The 15,786-nt window shown below is 40.6% G+C and overlaps 1 protein-coding gene across 8 annotated transcripts in view; it reads right to left on the bottom strand.

Moving 5' to 3' along the window:
• FRY (FRY microtubule binding protein) overlaps nt 1-15,786 on the bottom strand; it is a 375,793-nt gene that overhangs the window by 104,960 nt on the left and 255,047 nt on the right. For all 8 annotated transcript variants that reach the window (XM_048847137.2, XM_048847131.2, XM_048847143.2 and 5 more), the window contains 6 exons: nt 13,645-13,744; nt 13,100-13,271; nt 9,609-9,865; nt 9,039-9,185; nt 1,639-1,807; nt 768-858 (listed from right to left, as the gene is read on the bottom strand). In XM_048847137.2, the coding sequence (XP_048703094.1) occupies nt 768-858; nt 1,639-1,807; nt 9,039-9,185; nt 9,609-9,865; nt 13,100-13,271; nt 13,645-13,744 (936 nt within the window). The remainder of the gene's footprint in view (nt 1-767; nt 859-1,638; nt 1,808-9,038; nt 9,186-9,608; nt 9,866-13,099; nt 13,272-13,644; nt 13,745-15,786) is intronic.

The raw sequence follows: 15,786 nt of genomic DNA, 5'->3' as shown, positions 1-15,786 counted from the left end.
CTGTTATCAAGCCAGTTATCCCCCATTCTGTATTTGTGAAGTTGGCTTTTCTTCTCTAAGTGTAGCACCTTACATTTGTCTTTGCTGAATTTCATTTTGTTGTCTATAGCCCAGTCTTCCAATTTATCAAGATTATATACATACAGTAAGAAATGAAAGATACAGAAGGCTGGAAATATATTAAGTGACTCAGGATTGCTGGGCAGAATATTTTTCAGATGTAGAAAATGGTCCTTCCAATATCTGCCACCTCATCCTAAAAAGGAAGAGTGATACTGAGCTTCTTTGCACAGTCAGGAACACTGATCTGCACACAGATTTTTATCCTCTCTTCATGGACTAAAAGAGTATGGGATCAAACCCAATATTTTTAAAAGATTTTAAAATTCTTTTTTTCAGTAGATTCCCCCACTTCTCTTTCTCTTGTCCAGTTGGTTCCTACAACATGAGCTAGGTAGCACAAATTGCTCAATTTAGGTGTCACACATACTTAGGCTGTACCTACAATATTAGGCTTATGTTACTAATCAACTTTTTGAAACAGGAGATTCTGCAGCCTGCTTTTACTGCTTTCCTGAATGACTATTTAAAAACATTCCTCCTGGGATAAAAACAATGCTCCTGGTCAGACAGATCATCAGCCAGTCTACATCAGTGTGGCTCCATTGAAGTCAATGGAGCTTGGTTGATTGACATGAGCTGATGTCAATCTGGCCCTTAAAATCTTTTTTTTAAATGCGCACATTTTGGAGAAACAGATTACAAACCTTTCATCAGTTTCCTTCACCATCCTGCTCTCCTCTATATCAGGAAAACTGTCTTGGCCAGCTACAACAGTATTACTGCTAGAGGTAGTTCCTGTATGTGAGATGACAACAAGCACACCCATTAAATTACATACGCATACAAATATACATAGTCTTTTCATGAGCTGCTTTTCTTTCATACTAAAATAACAATAAAAAACTTTAACTTTAGATTTATGTCAAAGGCCACAGTAAAATTGGTCATTATGCATATACTACACACACATTCATATCCATGCAACATGTACATGTGTTTTAGGGTCTTGTTTCACATCCTAAAAAAAGTGAGTTCCCAGAATCTTGCATGTCCTGTAAATTTGTGTTCCCTGTTCGTTACCAGTTTAAAAAGATGCTGTCAGGGTTTGGTGCAGTTCATCATTTATTTGAATTGGTTCTTCTATCATTAATATTACAGAACAGTGTGCGACCAGCAATCCCATGATCACAGCAGGCATTCCCCAGCACCGATTTATTGACAAGCTAGCACCTTAACTGTGTTGCAGTCCTAGTTTTGAAAGTCTACTGCAACTTTCAGAACAAGGTGGTCAAAGAGAACATGACCCTATGACATACACCAGATCTCAAGCTCAGTCTCACCAAGATCCTGCTGAGTTCTAGAGAAGCACTATAGTAGGCTGCACGAGAGAGAACAACTAAATGAATCCGTCATTCAGTGCATGTGGTTTGCAGAGCATGCAGCCACGCTAGTAGGTGCTGTGACTTATACGTGTCATTATTATTTATTTGTATTCCAGAACTGAACTGAACAAAGAGACTGAGACTAAAAAACAGGTATAAAGTCATAGCTGAAATAATAATATTTAGCTTATACCAGAAGCAACAGCTGAGGGCTTGTTGCTGGCAGTAAAGCGGTAAAAAGGTGGATTATCACAATGCTGGACAATAGGGTTTACTGGATCGGTCTGCTGCAGTTCAAAAAGAAGCTCTTCCATTGTTTGAATAGTGTTATTCCGACACAAATATATGGCAACCTTTTTGATCTAAAGGAGAAAAAAGACATTTATTAGTATCCACACAAAATAGATAAAAAACTAGAATAGTTCACACAATAAAAACATATTACTTTGCAATAACTAAAAGGCTAAAATGCATATATTACTGTTGAAAAAGACACCAGAACAATGTAACTGAATTAACCCTGCTCATATTAATATGAATACAACTCCCTTTTGATTTCAACATACTTTCTCTTAAAAACAAATCTCTGATCTGGTTGCTCAAAATTATTCGGTTATTATCCCCCATAAGCCATAATATACAGAATGTAATTAAAAACTCTGTAACTAGCATTACTAGTGAATCATATTCAGGGTTTATCTTTTGAATACATTAATACCTTCCAAGCTGAAGCTTGCCATACTTCATAGGGCCAAAGTTCCAAAAAGAAAAGCAGGGGTCCACGCATAAGTTCATGCATACATTTATGCATGCAATTGTGTGTGAAAGTCAGGTAATTGTACACACAAACAGTAGGCAAGGATCCAGCTAGCCATTTACATGTGTCATGAGAGTCAAAGGTATTTTCAGAAGTCTTGAAAATACATATTTACATAGGTAAACCAGCAATCACAGTAAAGTCAATAATGCATACCATACTGATCCTACTCCTATTGAAGTGAATGGCAAAATTCTCACATTTATTATTTTCTATTTATTTTACTCTCTTTTTTAACTTTAGAGAAAATGTACATATTTAAAGACTATGCTGAAGTAACTGGAAAAAATGTGCTTGTTGTATTTCACTGTGAGTGATATTGTAGGAATTTCTAAAAAGCAAATGCTCTTCAATCATCATTTGTACTGCAATTAAAGATGGGCAACACCTTACCTAACAAACCTTGCACAGCACCCTCTAAAACCAGGGGAGCAGAGCAGTTCATGTGGATGCACTAAGAAAACAACACTTAAAAGACAAAGAAATAAAAAAAGACCAGCCAGCCCTCTTAAAGCAATCTTTGCCTCTTTTAAAAAGCCAGCCAGTAAAGCATTAAAGGCATTGCCTTGTGCCCATTGAGCCAGAACATATGGCTGAAGGCAGGAAGCAGCTGGTGAGGGCCAGAGGCATACTGATTCCAAAACAGAGAAAGGTAAAGACAAATAGTTAATCTTGCAGCAGTGTGGCCTTTTGGATTCTGCAAGCCTGAATGCTGTGGATAATTTGTTGGTATTATTTTTAGTTGCTAATTATTTTGCTCTCTGCCATAGACGATGCATAGAAGGAGCATGTAGGGTCGAGTGCCTCTCCCCCCCCCCCCCCCCGAGATTTCTGCTTGGCCTTCCGGGGTGGGAGAGAGGGGGGAGAGGGGCTGTGTCCTTCTCCCTCTGAGCCTCCCCCTGGCATGTTTGGCCTCTGCCCCTGGCAGCCAGGCCCAGGCAGGGAGCGGAAGGGGGGGACTAGACACTTCTCATGCCAGCCACTCTGGGTTGCTGCTCTGTGCAGTATGGTGGCTGCCTGAGAGACAGCCTGGCTGTGGAGGTGGCGGCGGTGGCAGGTCACCTCCCGCTTGAGCCCGGCGACTGGGGACAGGGGCTGAGTGAACCGCAGTCCCCTCTTTCCCCTGGCACATTTACAGCTCGCGTGGCTCCTGTCCCTGGCAGCCGGGCCTGGGGGGGGGGGGGAGGCAGCCCACTGCCACCATCTCCCCAGCCAGGCTCTCTCAGGCAGCTGCTGTGCTGCACAGAGCAGCGACCTGGAGTGGCCAGCTTCAGCTGCGTGAGAAGCGGCTCCGTACCGCTCCTTGCCAGGCTGCCAGGGAGAGCAGAGCTCAGTGTGCTGTGGGGGGCGGGGGAGAAGCGCAGCAGGAGAAGGACAGAGCACCCCAACCTCCTGCAGTTAACTCTGGTGTGGCAGGGAGAGTGCTGGGCACAAGGCAGGACACATGGCGGGGAGAGTCACTGGGCAGAGGAGACACATGGGGTGGTCACGTGTCTTTTCCTTTAGATTGTGCCCCCCCCGCCCCCCCCAGTATGGGGAGGCATGACTCATCTATGCTCTCTGCAGTAAACATATTGTGTTCTCCTTGTTTCTAACGAGGATAGGGGTGAGTGGTATACTATTGCCATTTCAGGTCTAATTTGGACACAACAAATCTGAGTAGCTACAGGTTTTAACAAGCAATTGTCCTCCCGGGGTTTACTTCTCTTCCTTAGCTGCCACCATCCTCACTGCCTCTCTCTTTAGGAGCAAACTCACTCACCCAAATCTAGCTTGCTGCTTTAAGAGCATTTAACTTTTTTTTTTTTAACATTAAAAATGTCCCAGCTCTCAGACCACATGTAGAAGAACAGGAGGAATGCTGATATCCCTATTTCTAGGACCTGTACCACATATGCTAGTCCTTCCTAATGCTAGATTATGAAATTCCATTTTAATATCGAAAGTCATATGTTGCTTTTTGCTGTGAACAATGTAAATGTTTAATGGCATGTGGTGCCTTTTTAGCTGCCTGCTACTCTAAAACTGTCTTATTGTTTCTTTTACATTTCTGATGCAAAACTGACTTGGAGTATGTCCTATCATCTGTCTTTAACACACCCACCACCATGCTGAAAGTGGTTTCTTTCCCTTTGCTACAGTTGTTAGGATAAGATCTACATATCTATTTTACTTTGTTATTAATGTATATAAGTTATCTGTAAGATAAATGATTAAAGGAACATGTGTTTATGGCATGAAAAACCTTTTATAGTTATCACAGTAAACTATGATTTCTTATCTTGGTACACTGGGGCACTATCAAAGCATTGCACAGATTCATGTGATAAGCTGACATATTTTGATAGCCTAAATGAAGATGTAGATGAAAGTGCTACTGATTATCAAAATCAAGATATGAATTATAATTAAGGCTACATTTTAGTCACAGGTATTTTTAGTAAAAGTCATGGACAGGTCATGGGCAGTAAATAAAAATTCACAGCCTCTGACCTGTCCATGACTTGTACTATATACCCTTGACTAAATCTTGTGTGCTTTGTGGCAGGGAGTGGCCCTGGGGCGCCAGGAGTGCTTGGGGGAGGGGGCACCTAGGGGCGCTACGGGTGCTCAGGGGAGGGGCATCCAAGGATCTCTGCTGGTGCTTGGGAAGGCGGGAGACAGCATGTGGCCTGGAATCCTCACGGTTGCTGGGAAGGGAGGGGGTTTGGCGGGGCTGGCAGGCTCCCTACTTGGCTCCGCATGACTCCCTGGAAGTGGTGACATGTCCCTCGGCTCCTAGGTGGAGGCGCAGCCAGGAGGGCTCCGCGCGCTGCCCCTGCCCCAAGCGCTGACTCTGCACCTGCAGGTGGAGGCAGCATGCAGAGATGCCTGGCCACGCCTCCACCTAGGAGCTGAGGGACATGTCGCCGTTTCCGGGGAGCCCTCCGAGGAAAGTGCCACCCAAGTCCTCACCCCCTCCCATGCCCCAAACACCTGCCCCAGCCCTGAGCCCCCTCACACACCCAAAATCCTGCTGCTGCTAGAAGGAGGGGGCATGGTGGCCTGAGACCGCCCCAGCAGCGCCCAGTGCAACTGACCCAGGGGCTGCCCGAGCTGCTCAGGAGGCCCCAGGGCCAGCCACACCAGCTGCTGCAGAAGTCCCACAGGTCCCGGAATCCGTGACTTCCATGATAGACTCGCAGCCTTAATCATAATGGAAAATCAAACTCCTATCATGTCAAAGTTGAGGAACAGACAAAAAGATGCCTTTGTTCTTTTAACTTTATGTTGCAAAGAGCAGCATTAGTGGAAGAACTATATTCTAGTTTTTTGTGAAGAAGCAATAACTAGTGTTTGAATATATTACATTAATTCCTTTTTCTAAATGTTCATGGCTACTGCTGAAGTTTTGGGGGGTGTGGGGGGGGTGGCAGGATTGTTTTGCATCTCCACATAAGAGTATATTCTCTAAATCTCCTATTTTTATCATCATTTTTAAAATTTATGACTCCATTTTTCTATCAGATTTCTCTTAAACAGGCCTTCCATGTTTCTCCCATTGTTATGTATGAACAAACAATACCTACATTACATTGCATACAGGCATTGCTGTTTTAATACCATCTCTGAATGTATAGATTTATGTCTATTACTCCTGGGGGAATTCTGCACAACTGCGTGATGCAGAATTTGCACAGAATTAATGTTCTGCACAGAATTTCACTTTTTCCCTGCAGATTTGGTGCTGCAGAGCTGCTGGCCGCCACGAGGGACTGCTGGAACCAGCAGAGTGAGGCTCCCCAGCTCAAAAATAGAGGACACTACTGATTGGAAGGGGAGGGTGAGAGGGTGCTGGAGGGTTCCTGACAGCTGCGGTTCCCAGCATGTCCTGAAGGAAGGAGGCTGTGTGAAGGAAACTCCATACAAGCCCCGTCTGACCAGCATCAGGCTGTTTCTTCCTCTGGATTCCTGGGCTCTGGAGGGGAGGGAATGTGGGTGTCTGGGCCGGGGGGCCCCGCACAGCCCCCTCCAGCTCCCCCAAGTAACCCTCACAGTGTACACACACTGCTCCAGCACCCTCCCACTGTATTCCCCACTCCAGCTCCCTCCATGCCTTCCCCTTCTCTCAGCAGTATCCTTTGTTTGGGAACCTCTATATGGTAACCCTACAGGGGGCAGGGCAAAAAAATGAGAATCGACCAAAAGACCACAGGCGCAGAGTTTTCCCCGAAGATATGCTCAGCCGGCATGTGTGACACACCCAGACTGAGGCGCCCAACAAAAGCATAACAGAGAAAAAGGAACTGGGTTGTCACAGAGGTTTTTTTAACTCTCTACTCCTGGGGGAATCTTTTTTGTTGTCTGTATTGTTACAGACCTGCTTGCTGACAGGTATTTTGAAATAAATTACCAAAATAACTGAAACTGGAGTGGTTATACTATGTTATTTTGACAAACTAAATATGAAGAATTATGAAATATTGTGCGCACAATTTTTCATTTTTTGGCATACAATTTTTAATTTTGCGGTGCAAAATTTCCCCAGGAGTAGTATATGTATATTTCTCTATGAGACTATAATCTCTGTGAGAGTGTGTGTGGATATATGCCTCCTCTTGGCTACATGAGATACAAATAAAGCTTACACAAAAACAGTGAATTACTTAATGGTAATAATTTGCCATCACTGACCTCTGTAAATAAGCTATTTGAGCTAAAGGAAAAAGTCAGTTCCAGAAAACAAAGCATGACAGAGTAATTAAAGCCCCCTTCTAGTAACCTTTCTCTTGAAGCTGTATGTAAAGCAACAGGTATCCAATGGACTTTGGATACAAATTCAGACGAAAGCATACATTTTCTTGGGCTGACAAAACCTAAAACACACCTGTGCTTTTGACCATCTTTAGCAGCATTATGTAGACACAGACTGGAGAAGCACAAAAAGCATTTCAATAGCTCAGGTGGCAAAGGATGTGTTTTGAAATGGCTAGTATTGCCTTCCTAAAATCAATCCGAGTCCTGTAACAGTCCTGCCTCTCTAGTCTACCCTCAGTTCCCAGCATTTTCTCTCATAGAATCATAGGGTTAGAAAGGGTTGCAGAGGTCATCTAGTCTAAGTCCCTGCCAAGATGCAGGATGTGTCATGTCTAAATCACCCAAGACAGATGGCTACCCAGACTCCTTTTGAAAACCTCCAGTGAAGGAGATTCCACAACTCCTGTCAAGTCAACTGACCTTGATGCTCCTTTTGGGCCTTTTTAGCTTTTTAGCTTTCTTGCAATAACAACCATTCCAGCTTTCGTTGCACAAAGACAGAGTTCACAATTTTAATATATTAAATTAAAAAATAAAAGGGAACCAAAAAGATGTGTATGTAATAATGAGGACATCTTGTGATCCTCCATTGTCTTCCCACAAACTCTCCCTCACCCTTTATTTCCCTTATTCTATTATGGGTGGTAAACTCCACAGGGCACGCCTGTCATTTTAAACTGTTTATAAAGAACTATGCACACCTGTGATGCTAATTAACTAACGTAATCATTGTAATTATGGATTCTCATTTTCTTAGTATGGGAACTAATAGGGACAGTCAAATAAGAAACTGTAATTCTGCTGAAAAAAGTAAAAAGCACTAAATTTTGATTCAGTTTCTCCCAACCACTGAAGAGCCAGACAGAAGTGGAGCTATATTACTTCACTCAGAAAAAAAACCTGTTTTATTCTAACGGCAGCAACAGAAGCAATATATTGTACAACCTGACTCACATACAAGAAGGAACAGTTATGTAATCAATGACAGCTATGCAGGGAACAAAAAGGAATAAGCTGACATGCTAAACTTTACAATTTCCACTAGTGTTTAAATTGACATCCTGCATTGCACCATAAATAACTGATATAAGGTTCTGCCTCAGCAAAGCCCTAAAGCACACGCTTAAGTTCAGTTGACTAAAAGGGGTCTTAAACACTTTCTTAAGTGCTATGCAATGGGATTTTTGCAAGTGCTTAAAAGGAGTTAGGCACCCAACTCCCATTGACACACACCTTTCAAAATCATAGCCTTGCTAAAGAAGGATGGACTTCAGAACATGTTTAAAGATAAGCACATGCTTGGTGCTTTCCTGAATTGGAGTTAAATCCTTAAAATGCACAAACACTAATACTGGAGATAGCATGAATTTATTATCCTTTTCCTTGTATAACTTTTCATTGTTTTAAGCCCTTGCAAAATTTAGCATACTGGCTGTCGTCTAAACTAGCTGCCTGCTGGGGAAAGTTCAAGGCATTTAATATTTTTAACTTAGTTAATTTTTCATGCAAGTTATTTAAACTTGTAAGAGTTCCTTTCTGTCGTGTTCATAACATTTTGTATGTACAAAATGAATATCTGTTGTGTAAGTTTGATATTGAAAAATGGTTCTGATGTTTGTTCACAATGCTTTCAGCCATTAGTGGCCAGCCACTGTTACTGCTGCACTATTCCCCAGTGCTGACAAAGCTGAACTTTGACAAAGCTGCTATTTTCACTGGTGGAGCTTACCCCTGCTTGGAACCAAGTAAGCTCCACTGATGCAAAGAGAGGCTCTCATGGCACATTTTCTCTGTTTGCCTTCAGCGTCTGGGCTCGTTTACTCTTCCCAACTGACCTAATATAACACTGGATGCTCGTGAATGGATAAGCATAATGGGGTATTTTGGCAGAAAACAAATTTGGCAGAAAACAAATGCTGTTTTCTTCCTTAAAAATACAGTGCAACCAACAGCAAATAAAACAAAACACAAACACTTACATAAGGTAAAAGGATGGTATCACTGCTAACCCCACACAAGCTAATTAGAAATTGCAGTGTTATTCTAAGGTTGTTGCTCCATTTCTCATTGTTGGCCAAGGCATTCCAGACATTTTCCATCTCTAGCCCAGGAACTTCATCTCCATACTGTAAAGAGGCACAGAGATGGAACTTTTGAAAAGGTGCACGAAACATATCATTAATATACGCAGACATTTAGAAGAGAAACTAAAGGTATGTTATTGTACAACATCAGCTCATGCAAAATCAATAGCAAAACACAGTAACAAGATGTAGAGTACAATTTTCAAAAGCAACTAAGTGATTCAGGAGCCTACATACCAGTCAGAAGTGAAATGGCATTTCAGTGGGATTTGGGCTCCTAAGTCACTTAGAAACGTGTACAATTTTTTACTCAGAATGAAATCCACATTTAGAGAGACGTGAGTATTTGTGCTCATGCAAGATTATATCAATAGAAGGAATTCTAGACACCCTTTAGTTTTTGAGTATTTTTGAATTTTTAAAAATATCATAGCTTGAATATTTCAGAAAACAGTTTTGCTTTACCTTAGCTGTCATATACATGAGATTATTAAGCACCAACGATGTGGCCTCAGGAGAGCCCCATCCATTTCCTTTCAGTCCATATGTGACAGCTATTTCCCCTTCCTTAGCCTTTATTTCATCTTCTGGGGTGCTAGGGCTTGAACCTGGGAGAAGAAGTCTGCTGTCTACAAGTTCGATGTTATGAAGCCATGGTAGCAGATAGGTAAGCATGATCTGTCTCCCATTTGGATGGGTTGTTGGGAATCGTTGACTTACCTCTAAAATAGTAAGCATTAAAAAGCATCAATCATTAGTCTATAAAGATAAGTACAAGTACACTGAAAAAATTACATGCTTAGCAAGTCTGGTTGTTTCTGTTTTGCCACCTGATGACCTTAATCTTGCAAGGAAAGAGAATATTATCAAAGCACAAAAGCAAATATTTAGGTATTAGCAGGAGGAACATACATTACATTGATGTAAGCTACTAGTAAGCAATGTGTCAGAGGTCTTAAGTGCAAAATAACTGAGGTAAGAATTTTGAATTTAGAAATATAAATTAAGAAGCATGTTCAAGACATGCCCTATTATAGATTGCTGTGTACCGACACACACAGCTAAATTTTTGCTAACACAAAAAAAATAGGGCAGATTTGACAAATTATTCTAGAATTTTAAAAGCTTTTGGAGAATTATGGAAAATTGTCAGTAGTGTTCTGTAAATAATTATAGTATTCTGATATCTGGTTATAATTGTCACATAAGCTTCTATATTTCCTAACTGTGGCCTAAATCTCAAGGCATTTACATACATTGACTGAATAAAAACACTTGTGGGTATCACTAAGCATTATTCATATCAATGATATTATTTCTATAGTAACTAGTGTATTTCAAAAAGAAAATTAGAAGACAACAACAATAAAGATAAGGCCGAAACAAAATACATAATAGAAAAAAATACATGTCTTCAGAATACAATGTAAATAGGGTCCTACCAAATTCACAGTCCACTTTGGTCAATTTCATGGTCATAGGATTTTTAAAATAATAAATTTCATGATTTCAGCTACTTAAATCTGAAATGTCACGGTGTTGTAATTGTAGGGGTCCTGACCCAAAAAGGAGTGTGGGGGGGTTGCAAGGTTATTGTAGTGAGGGTTGCGGTACAGTTATCCTTACTTCTGCACTGCTGCTGGGAGTGGCGCTGCCTTCAGAGCTGGGCAGATGGAGAGCAGCGGCTGCTGGCCAGGAGCCCAGCTCTGAAGGCAGAGCTGCCGCCAGCAGCAGCACAGAAGTAAGGATGGCCTGGTATGGTGTTGCCACCCTTACATCTGTGGTGCTGCTGGCGAAGCGCTGCCTTCAGAGCTGGATGCCCGGCCAACAGCCGCTGTTCTCTGGACGCCCAGCTCTGAAGGCAGCGCAGAAGTAAGGGTGGCAATACTGCAACCCCTAAAATAGCCTTGTGACCCCCAACTTTTGAGAAACGCTGGTCTCCCCTGTGAAATCTGTATAGTATAGGGTAAAAGCACACAAAAGACCAGATTTCACTATCTGTGATGTGTTTTTCATGGCCGTGAATTTGGTAGGGCCCTAAATATAAAGTTTTAATTCCTTATCTGTGAAGACCTATTTAATTCACAAATGACTCTGAGTACTGTGAACATACTTTATAGAACACTAACACTATTTCATAAAAAGTAGGTGTGAAAGCATATTATAGACAAATAAACAATATGTGTAAACATAAAATGTATGCCATTAAAAAGTCATAATTTATTGATAAGGAAATATGACCCTGTGGTTAAGGCACTGGACTGGAGGGTTTCAGGAGTCATGCCATAGATTTCCTATGTGACCTCAGGTAAGCCACTTACTTTCTCTGTGCCACAATTCTCTACCTAAAAAATGAGAAAATAATACTTGTTTCTCCCAGCACAGTCCATCTTGTCTTGTAAACTCTTATGAGAAGGGATTGCCTCTTGCAATGTGTCTGTACAGGGTGTAGGTCTGAACAAAGTGGCCCTGACCTCAACTGGGGACTCTAGGCATCACAAGAATGACTCCATTAATGACTGCTTCTTGAAGCAGTTAGCCCTGGAACTCACAAGGGGAGAGGCAGCTCTTGATTTAGTCCTAAGTGGCGTACAGGATTTGGTCCAAGAAGTGAAAATAGCTGAACTGCTTGCTCATAGCGACCATAATGTAATTAAATTTAACATCCTTGTAGGGGGGGAAATACCAAAAATACCCATCACAGTAGCATTTCAGTTCAAAAAGAGGAACTAAACAAAAATGAAGAGGCTAGTTAAATGAAAATTAAAAGGAACAGTCACAAGAGTGAAATGCCTGCAAGCTGCATGGAAACTTTTTAAGAACACCATAACAAGGCTCAAACTATATTTATACCCCAAATAAAAAAAACCAAATGAGTAAGAGGACCAAAAAAATGCCACCATGGTTAAACAACAGAGTAAAAGAGGCAGCTAGAGACAAAAAGACATCCTTTAGAAATTGAAAGTCAAATCCTACTGAGGAAAATCAAGAAGAAACATAATCTCTGGCAAATCAAGTCAATTAGGCAAGCCAAAAGAGAATCAGAAGAGCAACTAGCACAAGACACAAAAACTAAGAGCAACATTTTTTAAAGTATATGAGAAGCAGGAAGCCTGCCAAACAATGAGTGGGGTAACTGGATGATTGAGGTGTTAAAAGAGCACTCAAGGAAGACCAGGCCATTGTGGAGAAGCTCAGTGAATTCTTTGCATCAGTCTTTGTTGCAGAGGATGTGAGGGAGATTCCCACACCTGAGCCATTCTTTCTAGGTGAAAAATCTGAGGAACTGTCCGAGACTGAGGTCTCAGCAGGACCAGATGGTATTTAGCCAAGAATTCTTAAGAAATTGCACATATGAAACTGTAGAATTACTAATTATGGTATGTAATCCATTGCTTAAATCAGCCTCTCCACCAGGATGTGTGCGTGTGTGTGTCTGAAAGTTAAAGCTGGACTGGTGTAGACTAGAAATAAGGTGCAAATTTCTAAGTGAGGGAATTAACCAGTGAAGGAACAGCCCAGGATTGTGAGGGCACAAAGCTGCCTTAAAACCACCACAGTCAGTGGCATTGGAACAATTTTTATAGTGGGGATGCTGAAAGCCATTGAACAAAACTGCAAACCCTGTATATGATGGAAACCACTTCAAGCCAGGGGCACTCCTAGTTCCAGCACCCCTGACCATAGCCCCTTCCCAGTCCACCCCCAAAGACTGCACACCCTGAGTTTTAAATATCAACTACTGTACTTTGCATATGTCTGCAGGAAATTGTGTATCTAATTAGAAAGCATTTTGCTTAATTTTAGTACAATAGAATTGGAATATAACCAAACTGACCAGAAATATCAATCTAATTGTTATTCACAACTTGAAATACACTAACAGGCCACCATTTGTACACTACATAAAAAACAAATATTGAAAACATTTTTTAAAAATATCAATAGACAGGTACCTGAAAAAAGTGGAAGGGTGAGCTCAGGATACATCCTTGCTAGCTCATATGAAAGAAGTGCCAATGAAACACTGTAAAGAGGTGGTAATGGGCCATGTGTACCATACAGGATACTGCCAGGTCTTTGCTCAGCAACTTTTTTTGAATAAACAAAAAGCTTTGCCTCAAGAATCTACAAAAGAGAAGAAAGTGGACAATGAAGTGAAAGGATTTCATTAATGCACAAAACTTTCAAATTTCAACTTTAAACAGATTAAGAAATCACATAAAGGTCTACATGTTTCACAGTAAAATTTCCAAGTTGCAGAAATATTATAAATAATCATTTGCTTTAAATTTGTATACAAGTAATCACGGCAGCATTTATGATTATTATTATATACTATATTTATTACTGTAGCACCTAGTCGTGGTTTCAAAACAAAAAGTAAAAAACCCCAACCGAACTGTAATACATGGTAAGAAGTTAATGGTGAAAACGATAGGGCCACTTGCATTTGGTTACTGTTTTAAAGGAGATTTTTTTTTAAGTAGCTGATACATGCCTGCATAAGTTGCATGGAAATTTCATAAATCTCTCTGTTGGTGTCAGACGCCTTGAATAGCACTAGGTTTAAAAGTGTCACTATATCAAAAGGATAGTTCCTGGAAGAATAAATAATACATTTTTGTCAACATTAGAATCTCAGTTTAAATTCACTCTGATTTCCTATGCGTAAAAATGATATAAAGAAAAATATCACCTCTGTTTTTTCCACTCCTACACCAGACTATAGGAAAGGGAGTTATTTACTTATGGATACATACTCCGGAGTCAAGTGGCCATCTGGTGAGGGAGGGATGGACAATTACCTTGAGACAATGCTTAGCAATGCACTGCAATTGCCTATTCCATAAACCTAAATTCTTTTAAAATATAGTATCTAATTTTTTATAAACTAATTCCCAAGAGCAAAGATGGTTGGGCAGACAGTTTCCAGGAATAAAATATTCTTCAAGCAATTCCACTGACAGTTAAAATAGCCTCTTCTGGAAAAGGATATATTCCTCAAATTGCACATTCCCAGACATTAAAGTCAAAGAGAACTCTCTATCAGATTGAACAGTTAGTGAAGGATAAACATGAAGAATGGGAATGCATTGGCTCAACAAATGACACGCTCTTGCTGAAGAAATTCCACCATCCTACGTATTCAAAATTTAGTGTAGAGTGGATAAATAAGAGCAGGGTCCTGAAGGCACCATTGCTAGAAAGGCAATTTTCCATGTAATGTTATTTGGTCTTGCACAAATCTAGATTGGAGATTTCTACCCTTTTTCCATGTAGATATGTAAATACACTACCTTAGTTTTAGCCAACATAAAATTGTGGAATTTGTATATCTACCACTTCGACCATAACGAATACAGAACTAAGAGCCTGTTTACACTACAATTACAAATGAGTCAGGGGATCTGATTACAAGACAGTTCCCTCACTTACGAGATTGTTCCAAATTGTAGACATGATCTTAACCATGTTCAGTAACTGACCTACAACCTTCTTCATTATCTTGTCTATTAGGCTGAGTCTTCACATGCAGATTTAGGATCCATAATTCACCACCACTGCAGCTCCACCAGTGGAAGCAATGGAAGCTATAATATAGACAGGACTCAGGAGGTTTTTACCACCGAGATTAGGGCAGACAACATGATGGTAAAAAATACCTGAATCCTGTCTACATTAGAGTCTCCACCACTGTTATCAGTTGAGCTGCTGTGGCAGTGAAATGGAAGTTCTAAATTACCTAGCGTAGACAAAGGCTGCTGGGTTGATGGATGGACACAGAGTGATTTCTGGGACATCTTTACTAACTCCACATACTAGTGTACCCCAGCTCTACTGCTCCATCTCAGTCTATCTGGTCCTTCCCCAACCTGGTCCCTCCCACAGTTCACAAAGTTCAAATAATCCCCACCTGAGGGAGCATCTTGAAAGAGGAAACTATCAAGGGTTACAAAAGCATGCCTAAGAGAATCCAACACAAAAATCTAAAGATTAGGATAAAACAAGATTACATTAACAGAATAATTATACTGTAGAGTACGTTGATACAAAATAGAAAAAACTAAGCTACATGAAAAATAGCAGTGAAATGGCCAATAAATATGTAGTTAAAAATAAAGAACACTGGCTATCTGGTATAGGCCTCCTTCAAATGAGTTTGACAATCATATGAATCGGTCTGGTCAATATTTGCAAACCTGTGGTCCTACCATTAGTCAATGATGTCCATATTTAGACACCTAAATAAGTGGTCTGATTTTCAAAATGGTGAGCATCCAGCAGTTTCCTACTATTTAAATAAATGTTCTGATTTTTTTAATGTATATAAATAAAGATTCGGATACCTAACCTTTAGCCTCTCTTATACAGTATGATGGAGACTTTATAGTTTTGCCTCAAGGAAAAAGTCTTAACTGACTAAGATATCAACTGACTAAGATATCATTTGCCCTTCCCACTTCATCATCAAAATGCCACTGGCCACACTGTTGCCAAAGGATATGCCATCCAGAAATTTGAACTCAAGTAAAATCCCTGTAATTACTAGTTGAAAAGAAATGGAAGAAAAGTGTAAATAAAGTGTATGTTTTCAATTACTCCAGTATTCCAGTCTGTAGGGACATGATTAGTGAAACTC

The sequence above is a fragment of the Caretta caretta genome, chromosome 1 (assembly GCF_965140235.1).
Source record: "Caretta caretta isolate rCarCar2 chromosome 1, rCarCar1.hap1, whole genome shotgun sequence".
In the NCBI taxonomy this organism is placed as follows: domain Eukaryota; kingdom Metazoa; phylum Chordata; order Testudines; family Cheloniidae; genus Caretta; species Caretta caretta.
Note: the sequence above shows the minus strand (reverse complement) of the source record. Positions and strands in the feature narration are given on the sequence as shown.